Raw genomic sequence first — 17,029 nt, 5'->3', positions numbered from 1 at the left:
TAGATATTGCAAATAAGGGAAACCATGGGACCTATGTTTCTTTGGGCCTGGCTTACTTCACTTAATATAATTTTTTCCAAGCCTTTCCATTTCCTAACAAATGGGGCAATGTCATTCTTTCTGATGGAGGCATAGAATTCCATTGTGTATATATACCACATTTTCTTGATCCATTCATCTACTGAGGGGCATCTGGGTTGGTTCCATATCATAGCTATAAACATGTCATTTTATTTAGGTACATATACAACTATGCCAATCATTGATTTAATTTTATTCTCTAACCTAAATGTCTAAAAGTTACATCTTTTACCAAGAATAGTAGTAATGAATTGAAAGTTGCTTATATTCTACATTCTGATTTAGGTTTGTTCAAAACCTAAATGTTTGAAAATTAGAGTGAAACAATGACATTTTGATACAAGGCTTTGCTTTTTCAGATCCTTTGTAATTTGTATACTCCAAGACTACCAGTGAATTATAAGAATAGGAAGCTTAATTAAAATGTCAGTTTCTTAAATGTAATTATCTGTTTGAGATGGTGATGGATTATTTGAGGTAGGTCTTTATGAAACACTGGAGGGCAGTATTATGATATCCCCACAACAGAGGAACGAATGTGATGAATTTAGCCAGGCTTTGAATAAAAATGGGGTTTTGAATAAAAATGACACATCACAGATTGGTGCTGGGTGTGTGTCTTATAAAGATGTTGGCTTCTGGGAAATCCTACTGGAACTGCCAGTGGGAATGGTCATAGAGAAGGCCATGTGAAATAGTCAATGACTGTCAGCTCTTGAATAATGAATCTCAGTGATCAAATAAATATTCATTAAGAGCCAAGCAAGAATCCTGGGATATGACAGCCAAAGCAAACTTTTTTCCTCATGTGTGTATGCATTTTTCCACTGCCAAAACAAACAAACAAACATGTTTCATGAATGAATAATGGATGCACTGACAGCCACACATGGTCTGATGTCACCATCTGACCCACACTGCACTGAGTCGATCTATGAATAGGGTTTCTCAATATTACAGGGTCAAAAAACATAAGAGTGTTATCCCAAATAGATGTAGTTATTGAATTGCCAGTAGTTATTGGATTGCTACTTCTTGCTGTAGATTAGTTCTAGAAAGATATCTTTAGAATTTTTAAGCCTGTAAAATAATTTTGGTTTGGTAAGAACTTTCTCCCCATAACCCTACTGCATTGTTGGTGGGAGTGTAAAGTTGTTCCATCACTTTGGAAAGCAGTATGGAGGTTCCTCAAAAGACTCCACATAGAGCTCCCCTATGACTCAGCAATCCCACTTTTGGGCATTTATCCAAATGATCACAAACAAGGCCATACTAAAGCTACCAGCACAACTATGTTTATTGCAGCATTATTTACCATAGCTAAGATATGGAACCAACCCAGATGCCCCTCAGTAGATGAATGAATCAAGAAAATGTGGTATTTGATGCCCCATCAGAAAGAATGACATTGCCCCATTTGTTAGGAAATGAAAAGACTTGAAAAAAATTATTTTAAGTGAAGTAAGCCAAGTACAAAGAAACATAGGTCTCATGGTTTCCCTTATTTGCAATAACTAGTATAAGTCTAGGACAAGCAGAAAAGGTCAAAAGCTCTGTACATATGACTGTATAAGATGATGTTAAGTGAAATAAACCCCTAGACAGGGACACAAGTGATTTTTTCTTTCTTGCTGTTGTTTTTTAACATGTAAAATGTACTATCTGATTTTTTTTGTTTCTCTTATATGTTCTTTCCCTATGATACAACTCCTGTTGTCACTGTATTTGATTCTGGTGCCCTGCATATTGTATATACATTTTTCTAATTTGGGGAGGGGAAGGAAATAACAAAATGCTGAAACAAGAGTACAAGTTGACCCATTGTAGCAATGAGATGTGCAAAACACTGTGTTGAAAACGAATTTTGCAACTTGGAGCGGGGAGGAGCTGAGGAGTGGGGAGGGAGGGATGGTAGAGGAAAAACAAAGGAGGAGATAACAATGTTCAATAGGAAATGTACTCATTACCTTACTCATGTAACTGTAACCCCTCTGTACAGTATCTTTACAATAAAAAACATAAAAAAGAACTCTCCCCCCATTACCCACTCTTTTAACAAGTTATTTCAGCCTCAGATCCTCAATTTTCTTCCATAAATGACTCAACTGGTACAAAGAACTTAAAATTTTATTGTGTGCTTTCACTTAGGTTAATGAAGTGATGTTTTTGTTATTGTGGTAAGATGTATATTTACTGTTTTAACAATTTAAAAGTTTATATTAGGTATATTTACATTGTTGTGAACACATTCCTGTGATGGAAGCTAAGATCTATATTGGAATTTACATAGAACCTTTGCACTAGATACCCAAACATACCAAAACATGGACTATTTATGTGGCCAGATCAAATTTTTATGAATTTATGTTTTGCTAGGGGCCTATCAAAAAGGCTACTTGGGAAAATAAGGTGAGACTGCATGTATATTATGCCAGACAGTATTGAATAGTTAGTTCACACTTATACTTGGATAAACACAGCACCATTAATCCTTAATACTTAGGGTTTAATAGTCATGCAGTACTTTTCCAGAAAGTCCTGTGGGTCCATTTGATATATTTATTTCTGACTTTGCTGTGGTGTCAGAATGGGGCTGCTATGAGGACATGAGCCAGGAGTTGTCCAACTATGCAGTTCAAAGAAGCTGCATGGTTGTTTGCATGTTACCCGAAGAGTACCTCTCCAGCAGTGATAAAAACTTTTTGGGTGTGGAGATTAAAAAAAAAATGCCCTTGCTAGATGTTTTTGGTAACTGTACAAATAATGTGTGTGTTTTTTATTTTAAATGAACATTTTTAGTTGGAAGATAGAAGTATCTGGAGCATTACTGAGAAAAATTTAGTAAAAGGAATATGAAAGAAAATTCAGCGAGGAAATATACAATTTAATTTAGATCCTTGACACATATAAGTTCATTGCTGCCCTATCAGGAGGAAGAAAATGTGACTTGTGAAATGATGGTAGTCACTTCTCTAGACTTAGAGCCAAACCTTGTAGAAAATAAAACTGTGAGCAAAATGAAAAGACATCTATGCTTAAAAAAATACATATGGAAGCATGTTTCCAATATGAATTGAGCAAAGCAAGGAGCTGTGCAAACATTTTCTAACCTAAGAAACTAATACAGAGTTTTTCCTAAAGCTACTTAGCTTATTTATACTCTGTCTGACTATCTGTCAATCTGTCTGTTTATTTCTGTCTCTCTCCTTCTCCCCTCTCATACTGGGGTTAGAATTCAGGACCTCATGCTTGGTAAGAAGACACTTTACTATCTGAGTTAACTCCATTACTCCCATTTGCATCAGTTATTTTCACTTTTTGTCCAGGCTAGCTCAGATTGATATCTTCCTATTTGTGCTTCCCCATTTTGTGGGGATCAAAGGTATGTGCCACTGCACCTAGCCATTGAGCTTTCCCTGTAGCTTGGAATAACAACTGTTAATTGAGATGGAGTCTTTTAAACTTTTATGACTAGGCTGATCTTGAACTGTGATTGCCTGAACTTTTGCTTCCCAAGTAACTAACTAGAGTTATAGACTGTAGTCACTTTGACCAGCTTTGTCTCTTTTTAGAAAAGGTCGGAATTTAATCCTTGGAAGAAGTCACTTCAGAAGCATGTTGTCTCAATTAAAAATTTTACTATTGTGGACTTTCTTTAAATTTATAACTTAGCTGTATCTATTTCTCTCCACACTTCTGCACCACACTGCACAGAGCAGTGAGTAGGATCTCGTATCTGTACAGTTTTTCTTTTTTGAGTTGAGGTGTAAAGAGGGTTTGGGTGTGTGGCAGATTTGTCTCTCAGTCCTCCAACGACTAGTGTAGCTACCACTTGACACAGGTACCAAAACTAAACATAAAGAAATTTAAATCAAACTAAAATTGAGACTTAACATCCCCTGTCAAACCAGTCAAATCTGAAGTATTCAATGCTGCAGTGTATATATCATTCTGGGCAGCACATTTACAATAGAGATTTCAGAGTCTGCTTTTCTTTCGGGATTCAAGTTGAACAGATGTAGTTAGTTGTTTCACTGCTCTGAGGCTGTACCTACAAGTCGGCTTCCTATTAGGATGACTTGCCCCATCTGAAGTGGACTGAAGTAGAATAGAAATGTCAGACCAGTTTTCAGAGCGATCCCACAAGGTTCTGGATATGCCATTTCCTGTCTTCCAGTTGTTTTTGTAATGTATTTTTTATTCATTTAGCAGATCACAACATCTCAGTGATTTATCATTTCACTGATTTAGATATCCAAGTCTGTCTGACACACATTTCACCAAACTAAAGTTGAGGTGCTGGCTGGATTGTTGTTTCTGGAAGTTCAAGAAAGAATCTTTTTTTTTTTCCTCTCTCTTTTTTATTTTCTCCTTCAGATTTTTCACTTAACTAAGTTCTTTAATATTATAGGTCCTTATTTCTTACTTACTATCAGTCAGTGCTCATTACTAGATCTTTAGGACCTTGGCCCCTCTTCTATATATCTGATGATTGTAAAAGGCAGGTTCAGGTTGAACCTCCCTCATGTTCAAATGGATCATCCATCACTTCCATGGTTTTATTTGGATAAGAGACTCTTCTTATTGATTGGACCTATTTGGATAATTTGGAATGATCTCCATCTCCAGATCTGAAACTTTAATCATATCTGTGCAATTCTTTCTGTCTTGCAAGGTAACCTCTTAGGACATAGATATATTTTGCTGGATTGTAGAGTATTATTTAATATAACATACGCCTCCAGACTAATTCTTTTCCTATAGTGAAGCAAAAATAATTTATTTGTCAGTGTTCTTATTTGAAAAGCATAATTGAGATCTGCCACTTTTATGAAAATAATATCATTGCTTTTGGAGCCTAAACATTAGGGAAGATAGAAATCATCAGGGCAGATTGAAAGAAAATGAAGAAATAAGGAATGTGGGACCTAGAATAAAAAATCTTCCTTCTTTAATGCTTTATATGGTTTCATGGTAAAATATATGCCCATAATAAAATAATTTTGAGAGCATTGATAAAACATCACCAAGCTGTCTCTGATAAAACAACAACAAAAACAAAAACATGCACACACAAAAACTCAAGCAGGACACATGCCAATAACTCTAGGTACTTGAGAAGTTGGGACATGAGAACCCAGGTTCCAAGCCATCTGGGGTAAAGAAATCTGAGACTCTAATCTCCATCCAGTTAACCAGTAAAAAGCTGGAACTGGAAGTGTGGCTCGAGTGATAGAGCAAAAAAGCCAAGTGAGAATGCAAAATCTTTTACTCCAAGCCCCTATATCAGCACAAAAAACAGGGACTAGGGGAGGAAGGACAGTAATCTATATAAAAGTAAGTAGGGATATGATCATTTAAATAAACATTTGAAAGTGAATAATTTACAAATTGTACAATTTTCATAACACTAAACAATTTCTCCACTAGTTAGATAATAGATCACAAGTATTTGATTTTAATAATGCCTCAATGAAATCTGTTAATGCTTGCTGTCATTCATACATTTGTTTACTAGAGATTTACAATTCACTTTTAATATAGTATATAAAATATTACATGAAAATGTTTAATTAGAAGATTTCATACTATTAAGTGTCTAGATCTTATACTGTGATATTCAACCTTGTAACAAACTGTAGTATAATTTTTGAAACTAACAAGGTATTTACCTTTTTAATATTTTATTTTATTTATATCACTAGCTGAGAAACCTTTCGAGTTTGGACCTACGTCATATTACTGAACTGGATAATGAAACTGTGATGGAAATTGTCAAGAGGTGCAAAAATCTTAGTTCTCTCAATCTCTGTCTGAACTGGATTATAAATGACAGGTAACTATTGTAATATTTTAAAAACTCTTTTTCAGAGAAAACATGTAGCAAATACTAATTATCATTATAATAAGGCATGTCAGCTTTAAGAAAAATTGAATGCAGCTGTCTTTTCAAACTGAAATTCTAAAGTTTTGAAAACCATCGATGTATATTTTTAATGCCTCTCTTGCTTGTAAGTGGAATGAGGTTTTTTGGTACATCGGTACTAGTGTTATAATAAATAGTAGTAGGTTTAATTTTTCTTTGTTATCATCTAGGGTATATTGTTTGTCTATTTTAATATTTTTGCTATTTTTGTGGTTGATTTCATTGCTTATCAGGGAAAATGATTCTGAGCAACTATCTCAAATGTTATATATATTTAGGCCTTTTCAGAATGATGGTACTTTGTTTTATATGTAAATATACATTAACTGTATAAATATGTAAACATTCTCATATATTAATTATAATTATAATTACATTAACTAAAATTATATACTAATATATGTATTTTGAAAATGGAAACTATATGATGAACAGTTGATTATATGGTGTAAAAAATGTGTCAAATGGTAAGTCTTTGCTTAAAATAGTGACAAACCCTTTTTCTTCCCAATGTTTGGTGATCTTTTCTGCTCCTACCATTGGCTGGCTTCAGGATCTCAGTCTGCTGGGTAGCTCAGATTATTACAGAAATGAGCCACTGGCACCTGGCTTGGTGTGATCTTTATTGTCTAATTTTGTTTTGCCTAATTTTGCATTTGTATTTTCGTGATCTTGTCCCCAAAACTTTTTTTGACATTTTAATGTCATGAAATCTTCACCTACATTTTCTACAATAAAATGATCATGTTCAACAATAATTTTTTGTATATCTGTCCTGTGAAGAAAAAAAGTTGGGAATTGAAATACCATAATTTTAAAGTAAGATAAAGTCTGTGATTATATGCATTAATGCATAGGTAAATATTTTGCTTAAATTTGTATAATTTAAATAAGTATGTTCAGAGATTTGTTGTCTTCTAGGTCTTTCAGTGCTTTTATAGTTACAGCTGGGTAACTTACAAATCATAAAGGGGGCAGTCTTCACTTTGCCTTTTCTTCCTTTTGTTAGACTCTGCTGTTCAAACCCAGTGCCAGATCTTTTATTTTTTCCTACTTGTTTGTAATCATGATTTGATGTTTGATTCTACATCTATGTTCCATAGAGATTTATTTGCAAGGGATGAAAGTATATTTTTATGTTTTTAATGGAAAAGTTTGGATTAATTGAGAAAACATGCATTTTAATGATGTTGAACAACAGTGTTTTAAGGATCAGATCCTCTTTTAGGTTTTAATTACACCATTTGCACTTACCCTGTGTACTATAATAGAACTTTCAGACATTAAAACCCACTTTGCAGTATCATCTAAATTACTCATCTCATTGTTCTTTCCATACTGTATTACTAAGCTAAGTAATATTTGTAATTATATTGGTATAAATCTAGGACTTCCTATCAGACTTAATTATAATTTAAGCACTTAGCTGAGATGGGTTAGTAACCTTTCATATAGAGGGCACTGGAATACACTAATGCATTTAGCCTATCAATTAGCTTCTGTTTTACATCTGTTCATTATTACTATCCTTCAGTAAATCAGTAAATCCCACTACTAAATACTTGGTTCTGTGTCTCATACTGTGGAGCAGTGAGACTTCACCACAATCAAAGGTCGCTCTTTTGAGGTGGCATAAGACTTAATGATGGTAATAAATGTGGTAAGGATAGAGGAGACAAGTATAACCTTTATTCCCTAGATAATTGATAGGCATTTTACATGTGTTCTCATTTAAGCCTTTCAGCATCTCTTATATTCAGGGGAAGGTCATACTATTTCTATGACATTTAGACCATTTGTTTGACTTGTCTTTAACTTTTCAATAGATGTGGTCATTGGCTCAGTAAAAACTAGGTGAAAATAAATAAGAAAAAGTAATGGCTCATGACTGTTTCCGATTCTATGCTTTTTTTTTTGTTTTTTCTTTTTACTAAGAGGTCATCACTTTCAGTTTTAGAACCTTTACATTTTGTTTTACATATAAACCTATTACAAGAATATATCTTCAGTGTTGATAGCTTTAGTAAAGTGTTCTTTTAATTAAAATAACTCCTAATTCTAGTTTACTTTTCTTTCCTTCTTCTTAACAAAGGGTTTATCTTAAATTTTAAAAGTTCTTTTCTGTGAACTTTGTTTGAAGGTAAAAATCTAAATGTGTGTTAAAATTTTAAGGACTTTTGGTTATGAATTGAATTCTCTCTCCCCTCCTCAAATTTTGTGATGCTGTAGATAGAACTCAAGGTTTCATATAAGAATACTGCCACTAAGCCATAAGTGACAGACTTACACCCATAAGTCTTATGGTATTTCATAGCATTTTGTAGTCCTAGAATCTGTGTGAACAAAACATAATGTTCTTTAGCTTTGTTTTGAGAAACACTTTTTTATTTAGATAGTTGAACATTATTTTTGTTATTTATATATTCAGAAGAATAGTGTAGTAGTAGTAATTTAACATTTACTATTTTTTTTTAAGTTCAAGTTCCATTAATGGAGCTTAAACTGAAGTCCAAGGCTTTGTCCCTGAGTTGTTTTGCTCAAGGCTAGCACTCTGTCATTTGCACCACAGCTTCACTTGCAGCTTTTGTGATAAATTGAAAATAAAAGTATCATAGGCTTTCCTTCCTGAGCTGGTTTTGAACTGCAATTCTTTTTTTTTTTTTTTTTGTTTTGTTTTTTTTTTAAATTTTATTTTATTTTATTTGAGAACATACTGTACAGAGGGGTTACAATTACATGGGCAGGATAATGCATACATTTCTTACCAAGCATTGCAGCCTCCTCCTTTGTTTACCCTTCACCTCCCTTCCCAGCCTCCCCCCTCCCTCCCACCCAATCATACCCCCCCTCCCCCCCCCCACCGACATTGTAAAGCTGGTTTTGACATGACTTTTTGTACTTCTCATTGTTGCAACAGGTCCACCTGAATCCTTAAACGACTTGTTTGTCCCCATCTCCTCCACATGTTATACTGACATCAAATATAGTGAAAGCGGGGGTTACACTGTGGGGGAGGGACATACAAAGCAACAAAGAAATAATCTTATAAATGCGTTAGAAACACATGCATGAAAGAAACAAAAACATTAAAATACATATTTGAAGTTTCGTTTTCCTAACATCACATTATCTGACTTTTTCCGCTTGACTCATACCTATACTAGATATTGCAAATAAGGGAAACCATGGGACCTATGTTTCTTTGGGCCTGGCTTACTTCACTTAATATAATTTTTTCCAAGCCTTTCCATTTCCTAACAAATGGGGAAATGTCATTCTTTCTGATGGAGGCATAGAATTCCATTGTGTATATATACCACATCTTCTTGATCCATTCATCTACTGAGGGGCATCTGGGTTGGTTCCATGTCTTAGCTATGGTCAATAATGCTGCAATAAACATAGTTGTGCTGGTAGCTTTAGTGTGGCCTTGTTTGTGATCATTTGGGTAAATGCCCAAAAGTGGGATTGCTGGGTCATTGGGGAGCTCTATGTGGAGTCTTTTGAGGAACCTCCATACTGCTTTCCAAAGTGGTTGAACAAGTTTACATTCCCACCAACAATGAAGTAAGGTTCCTTTCTGTCCACATCCCCTCCAGCATCTGTTGTTGTTAGAGTTCTTGATTTTTGCTGTTCTAACTGGAGTGAGGTGATATCTCAATGTTGTTTTGATTTGCATTTCTTTTATGGCTAGGGATGTTGAACATTTCTTCATGTGTCTATTGACCATCATTCTTTCTTCTTCAGAGAAGCTTCTCTTTAAGTCTTTCGCCCACTTACTTATTGGGCAGTTGTTTCTTTGAGGATTTGTTGTTGGGTGGTTTAATTTTTTGAGTTCCAAGTATATTTTAGATATGAGACCCTTGTCCGTTGTATGGCTAGTAAAGATCTTCTCCCAGTCCGTGGGCTTTCTATTGATCTTGCTAGCTATGTCATTTGCCCTGCAGAAGCTCTGCAACCTTATACAATCCCATTTGTCCAGCCTTTCTTTGATTTGTTGTGTTTCCGGGTCTCTATTCAGAAAATTTCGGCCTGAGCCAAGGAGACCCAGGGTTTCTCCTATTCCATCCTGTAATGTTTTCAGAGTGTCTGCTTTGAGTTCAAGGTCTTTGATCCATTTGGAGTTGATTCTGGTGCAGGGTGATATATAAGGATCTAGCTTTAGTTTTCTACATGTAGTTAACCAGTTTTGCCAGCACCATTTACTGAAGAGGCTGTCTGTCTTCCATTCTATTGTTTTAGCTCCCTTATCGAAGATTAGATGGCTATAGGTCTGTAGGTTCATTTCTGGGTTTTCAATTCTATTCCATTGGTCCTGAGGTCTGTTCTTATGCCAATACCAAGCTGTTTTGATTACTATGGCTTTATAGTAGAGTTTGAAATTTGGTATTGATATTCCTCCAGCAGTGTTCTTTCCGTTGAGGAGCGTTTTTGCTATTCGGGGTCTTTTATTGTTCCATATGAATTTTTGGATTGCCTCTTCTATTTCCTTGAAGAATGAGGGTGGAATTTTGATAGGTATTGCGTTGAATTTGTAGATAGCCTTGGGAAGTATTGCCATTTTCACGATGTTAATCTTTCCAATCCAGGAGCATGGGAGGTTTTGCCATTTTTTAAGTTCTGTGTTGATTTCCTTTTTCAAGATTTTAAAGTTTTCATCATAGAGGTCCTTCACTTCTTTAGTTAAGTTAATTCCGAGGTATTTTATTTTTTGTGAGGCTATTACAAATGGAGTTGCTTTCCTAATTTCAGCCACACTTTTCTCATTGTTGGCATACAGAAAAGCCATTGATTTTTGGGGGTTAATTTTATAACCTGCTACTTTGCCAAAGTTTTGAATCAGCTTGAGTAATTTGGGAGTGGAGTCTATGGGATTCTTTAAATACAAGATCATGTCATCTGCAAAGAGGGAGAGTTTTATTTCTTCTTTCCCTATTTGGATCCCCTTTATGTCTGCATCTTGTCTTATTGCTGTAGCTAGGCATTCTAATACTAGATTGAAGAGGAGTGGAGAGAGTGGGCATCCTTGTCTTGTTCCTGAGTTAAGAGGAAATGGCTTTAGTTTTTCACCATTGAGTATAATGCTGGCTGTAGGTTTGTCATATACAGCCTTTATTGTATTGAGGAATGTTCCATGGATTCCTAATTTTTCCAAAACCTTCATCATAAAGGGGTGTTGGATCTTGTCGAATGCTTTTTCTGCGTCTATTGAGATAACCATGTGGTTCTTATTCTTGCTCCTGTTGATGTGATGAATAATATTAATTGATTTGCGTATATTGAACCAGCTTTGCATCCCTGAAATGAATCCTGTTTGATCGTGGTGTATGATTTTTTGGATGAATTGTTGAAGTCGGTTGGCCAAAATTTTGTTGAGAAGTTTTGCATCAATGTTCATCAAAGAAATGGGTCTATAGTTCTCTTTCTTTGATGAGTCCCTGCCTGGTTTTGGGATGAGGGTTATGATGGCTTCATAGAATGTTGAACTGCAATTCTTAGATCTTAGACACCTGAATAACTAGGATTGTACGTGTGAGTCACTGGTGCTTGGCTGTTACCACTTTTCAATATAAAAAGAATAAAATATTTTGTAATATAAGAACACTACTTCTTTCAGTGATAATAAAATCTGATTATTGTGTGCCTAAGTTTACTAAAACATTTATTTTTATTTGTACATAAATATTTTGCTATTTTCATTCAGTTTGATCTTGGTTTTTGGCAGAGTCCAAAAACAACATGTTTTCAATGTAAAAATATGAAATGTAAAACTTTAAATGGTTCTTACCATCTTCATATCATCTTCATAGCTCCTTTGGTCTTTTTTTTTTTTTGCCAATAAGAATGAAAGAAATCTAATAGATTTTAGTTGGTCTTTACAGAATCTATGTGCTAGTAAAGAAGTAACCTCCTATCTTCCAGTTTTAACCTTGGTCCTGAAAAACAGAAAGTTAGTTCTATCCTGTTACGCGTGTTCCCATTTATCAAATGATCACTTACATTGACAGTTGGTCTTGTTTATGAATTAGGGCAGGATAATAATGTAAGAAAAATGAGAGAAGTCTCTAGTATTCACTAGCTAATGACACTAAGTCAGAATTTTCCATTGCTATAAGAAAATATGTGAGTTTGGGCATGTATAATTAAATGAAGCTTAATTTGTTCCCAGTTTTGGAAATCCAAGATGAAATACCCTTTCTGTTGTTCCTCTGTTATAATCTCCATGTTGGATGGCATACAAGGAGCCTACAAAACAGATCACATAGTGAGACAGGAAGTCAGAGAGAGATTCAGTGTGTCAGTGCTGCTTTTTCATTAAATTAAGAGCTCACTTTTGTGGGAACTGAGGTCTCATGACAACTATCATTTCTTGAGGGAACCACCCCTATTTATTTAACCACCTCCCCCAGTAGTCTCTCAAAGGGCCAATTGATTCAATATTGCCATACTGAGGACCACACCTCTTAACACATTAACCATTGAGGCACACTAAATCATACCCAAACAACAAAAGTGTTACTGAAATAAATGATTGTGTCATAATTTGTATGTGAATCTCATATTTCTATAAATGGAACTGTTGGATCAAGAGTACACTCTAAAATTTGGAAAAATGTAAAAGTCTTTCCCTATTAGTGAGTTTCTATCAGGTACATAGTATCATTTGTAATATATTGCTATTTATATGTATTAAAGCTTAGAGTAAAAATTATAAATATTTTATTTTAAATAAGACTATTTGAAGATGTAAATTGGTCCACAAGCTATTTGCATGGGGCATACAGTATAAAACAAATGAGTTAATTGCAAACACTTTAAAAATAGTTCATATAAAATAATTTATATAAAAATAGTTTAATAGCTGGGTGTTGGTGGCTCACGCCTGTAATCCTAGGTATTTAGGAGGCTGAGATCTAAGGATAGCGGTTCAAAGCCAGCCTGGACTGGAAAGTATGTGAGATTCTTATCTCCAATAATCCACCAGAAAACTGCAAGTGGTGTTGTGGCTTAAGTGGTAGAGCACTTGCCTTGATCTGAAAAGCTGAGGGACAGTACCCAGACCCAGAGTTTAAGCCCCACGACTGATAAAAACAAAAACAAAAACAAAAACAAAAAAAGTTTAAAAATAGTTCATATAAAATTCTTAATTCAGGTGTTGTAAAAGTTTTGGAGCTGGCAGTGTTAACTCTTCATTTTCTTGTATTAGTATTTTTTTCAAGATGAAGAATGGGCAGTGGTCCCTCCCTCCCCTCCCTCCCTCCCTTCCTCCCTCCCTCCCTTTCTTCCTTCCTTCCTTCCTTCCACCCTCCCTCCCTTCCTCCTTCCCTCCCCTCCCCTTCTGTTCCTTCTTTTTCTTTTTTTCTTTCTTCTTTTCTTTTTCTTTTCATTTTTTTCCAATTCTGGGGTTTGAACTCTGGGGCTGGATGCTGTTTTGAGCTTTTTTCTCAAGGTTAGTGCACTCCCACAGCTCCATTTCTGGCATTTTGCTGATTCTCATATCTCAGCCTCCTGAGTAGTTTGGATTACAGATGTGAGCCACAGGCCTCTTGCCCCCTCCGGTTCTTTACTTTTTATAGTACATATATGATTTTTTCATTTACATTACTAACCTGAATGCCACCAAGTCCTCAAACTAATTCCTCCCCCATTGAAATCTAGGCTGTAAAGATTTTTAGATATTTTATATTTTAAATTACATACTTAAAAATATTAGTTTGATAAAAACATTAACAAAATATAGTACATTAATTGTTCTACTACTGAAATTAGTTTTTAGTTATTTCAGGCATAAGAACTTTGAAAAACAGATGAAACATAGAAGGGAGATAATTCACCCTATAATAAGTTGAAGTTTTTGTTTTCCTTGACAGACTTCCAAGATAAAAAGCATTTTCTCAGGATTCAAACAAATATTGTAAAAGACTTGTTATTTATTTTATATATGTTGAATTATAAGGGTAATATACTAAAGTCTCTTCAATTTTTAAGCTTGGAGTTAAAAATATCTGTTTTGGTCTGAGGCTCAAGCCCAGTCTCTTGTGCATGCAAAACATACACTCATCCATGGAGCCTCAAAGTCATTTATTTTAAGATGAATACTAGCAGCGTTTATTATTTGATTCATGATTCCTTTGTTTTCAATGTTAAGTAAAGTCCTAATATTATTTTTTTTCTATTTTATTTTTCTTTGGAAAAAACCCTTTATAGTCTTTTAGATTTTTGCAGGTTGAAGTTCTAGAGTGACAGATTACTCCACCACCCACTTCAGTGAAACTGACAGTACCCTGGCTCATGTAAAACTCAATGAGGCTTTATATAAAGATTTTTTCTAACTCCCTTGATCTTCTTTGGATGTTTATTCTGTTTCTTCTTTCAAATTTCCGTTGATTCAATGAAAAACGGTGATATTTAGAAATAAAGTTCAGAGAGGATTTGAGCAGGTGTTGGTGATATAAAATATTTGCTGAGTGCCCATTGTGTTTTATTTCTAAGAATTATTTTGTGAACATATGCTGTATATTGTATTTATAAGTGTTTAAGGACTGGGTAGATAATCTACCATCTCCCAGTGAATGTCATGTCACAGTGGACTTAGAATTTTATTTCATTTCAATCCCCTAATATTACTTAATTCTCTTAGAAACAGAGGTTTAAAGATTGCCCAGGGGGACAAACCTATCTGTTAAATCCAGCAGGCATACTTACATTTGAGTTTGAGAATATTTTGCTTCCTATTAAAGTTAAGTGGTCTGGAAGTAAGGTGCATTGAGTATGATGTCTGAGCAATTTTTCTCCTGTAGAAGTCTGAAAACTTAGAAGGAAGAGGCAAAATAACAATATTGTCAGGCATAGTGATATGTACCTGTAATCCTGTTACTGAGGAGGCTGGGACAGTAAATTTGCTTGAACTCAAAGGTGTGAGGATAGCCTAGGTAATATAGACTTATTCTTAAAACAACAGTAGTAATTTTTGACTATTAAAGCAGCTACCTGGTGGTATATAAAACAGATCCTGATCTTTATATAATATGGAGAAGTCTGCACACTTTTAGTGTCTAACAGTGTAGTGTGTAGTTAAGTAGAGCATTAATAAAGCTGAATTTTAACATTTCATTAGATACTAGTTTTGTGTATATTTGATATTTATTGGACATTTTGCATAAAGAATAATGAAATATATTTTTATTGAGTTTTGGGAGAACTGTAGGAGGGAATCTGTAACTTCCACTTATTACAGTTACAGTTGTTCTAGATAGTTTATTGAGTTTATGCACACTGCTTCACTTTTTTACCAGGGGGAAGGAATAATTAACCCCATGTTTTCAAACAAATGAGTTAAGGCCCAGATATATTAGAAAGATCACATTGGAGCGAGAACTGAAACCCATTTCACATCTTTCAGAGTCCAACTTAAACCACTAGAGACTCATTCTGCCTTAGGTTTTGCCAGGACATCCCATTGCATTCATTCTATCATGTTTTACTTTCATGCTGTTGCTGCTTTCTTGGGAAATCTAAAATGTCCTGGTTTGGATGATAAATGATACAGTCATCTAATCTCAGAAGTAAGACATGTTTGATAGTCGGATACTTGATACTCTAACATTGCCTACTAGACATCTAAAAGTAAAAAAAAAAAAAAAAAACTAAACAGGATATTTTACTGTATACATAGAGTTATAGGTTTTTGAACAGCTTTCTTTATAATAAGTAAATTTTCTAGACAATCACATTTGTAAATACTCTTCATTTCTTAAGAAGTTCTTGAGGAAAAGTGGAAAGGCTTGTTAAGTTTTTGTCTCACGTAGAATTTTACAGATAAAATTTGTACAGGCACTTTAAAATACTGATTTTTTAATTTTTAACATCATATTTTATTTTCTATCAATATCTCTTGTCTGATTTAGAAAAATCTACTTAACCATAGCAGATGAAAGGAAAATATATACTTTGAATAAGTTAACTTTCAGCTTAGAAGGAACTGAATTTCAGTGATTTTAATACTTTTGATTAGAAATTATTACCATAGCCGATCCATTTACTTTTTCTAAAATATGATTTTTTGAAATATAATTAATATATTGTTTGTAAAAGTGAAGTTTCTCTGATAAAAGGACTTATACATTTATTTTCAGTTAGATTATTCATGTGTTTAAAGGAATTTTATCAGTTGTTTGATAGGGAATAATTGACTACCAGTTGTGCTATGGATTATTTCAGTACTTCAAGTTACAATTATTGCTTTTAAAGGAACATCATTAATTTACATGTAACTTAGTCAAACCTCTGGAAAGGAAAGAGAGAACTTAGCTTGCTTTGAGTTTTGGATCCAATTTTAAAGCTGGAACAAAATTGATATTTTGGTGATTAACTTGACTTACTAATATTATTTTATCTAATACAGTAGGTGTGAATTTTTATTGTAGCTCTAACATGTAATGGTATTGTTAATTTCTACACTGTCCTTAATACATATTGAACAATAATGCATAAGTGAACATTTCTACAAGTAGTGATAATTAGTAGACATTCTCTTGAATCATATTGTGGGTCTTCCTGGATGTGCTCTTCAATTATACTATTACATTTGTATTTTATAGGCAATATAAATTTGAGTAAATGAAGTAATTTGTAGGGCTTGGTGTGTGTGTGTGTGTGTGTGTGTGTGTGTGTGTGTGTGTGTGTGAGTTTGTGAGTGTGTGGCTGAACCTAGGCATTTCTACATGTTAAGTATGTGTTATGTCACTAAATTACATCTTTGGCCTCATTTGCAGGACTTAAAACAAATGTTTTCCATGATATAAATTGGAATTTGTGATCAAATTATGGAATAAGAATGGGATTCATTTGATATGCAGACCTATCAGCACAAAACCCTATATCTGTTTTTAAATCATAAACAATAAAGAAATTTTCATTCATTGAAAAGATCATTTATTGACTATACAAATTTAAATATCATTTACACCTGCTAATTCTCCCAGAAATTGCCTTATTCTTATTTCTTTAAACCAGATATGG

At 34.1% G+C, this 17,029-nt stretch overlaps 1 protein-coding gene across 1 annotated transcript in view; it reads left to right on the top strand.

Moving 5' to 3' along the window:
- Positions 1–17,029, top strand: part of Fbxl17 (F-box and leucine rich repeat protein 17) — a 460,085-nt gene that overhangs the window by 145,852 nt on the left and 297,204 nt on the right. Inside the window, exon 6 of the mRNA XM_042691962.1 lies at positions 5,787–5,917. Within this exon, the coding sequence (XP_042547896.1) occupies positions 5,787–5,917 (131 nt within the window). The remainder of the gene's footprint in view (positions 1–5,786; positions 5,918–17,029) is intronic.

The sequence above is a fragment of the Dipodomys spectabilis genome, unplaced genomic scaffold (assembly GCF_019054845.1).
Source record: "Dipodomys spectabilis isolate Male_0828 unplaced genomic scaffold, ASM1905484v1 ptg000147l, whole genome shotgun sequence".
In the NCBI taxonomy this organism is placed as follows: Eukaryota; Metazoa; Chordata; class Mammalia; order Rodentia; family Heteromyidae; genus Dipodomys; species Dipodomys spectabilis.
This window is presented reverse-complemented; position numbering and strand designations above follow the sequence as displayed.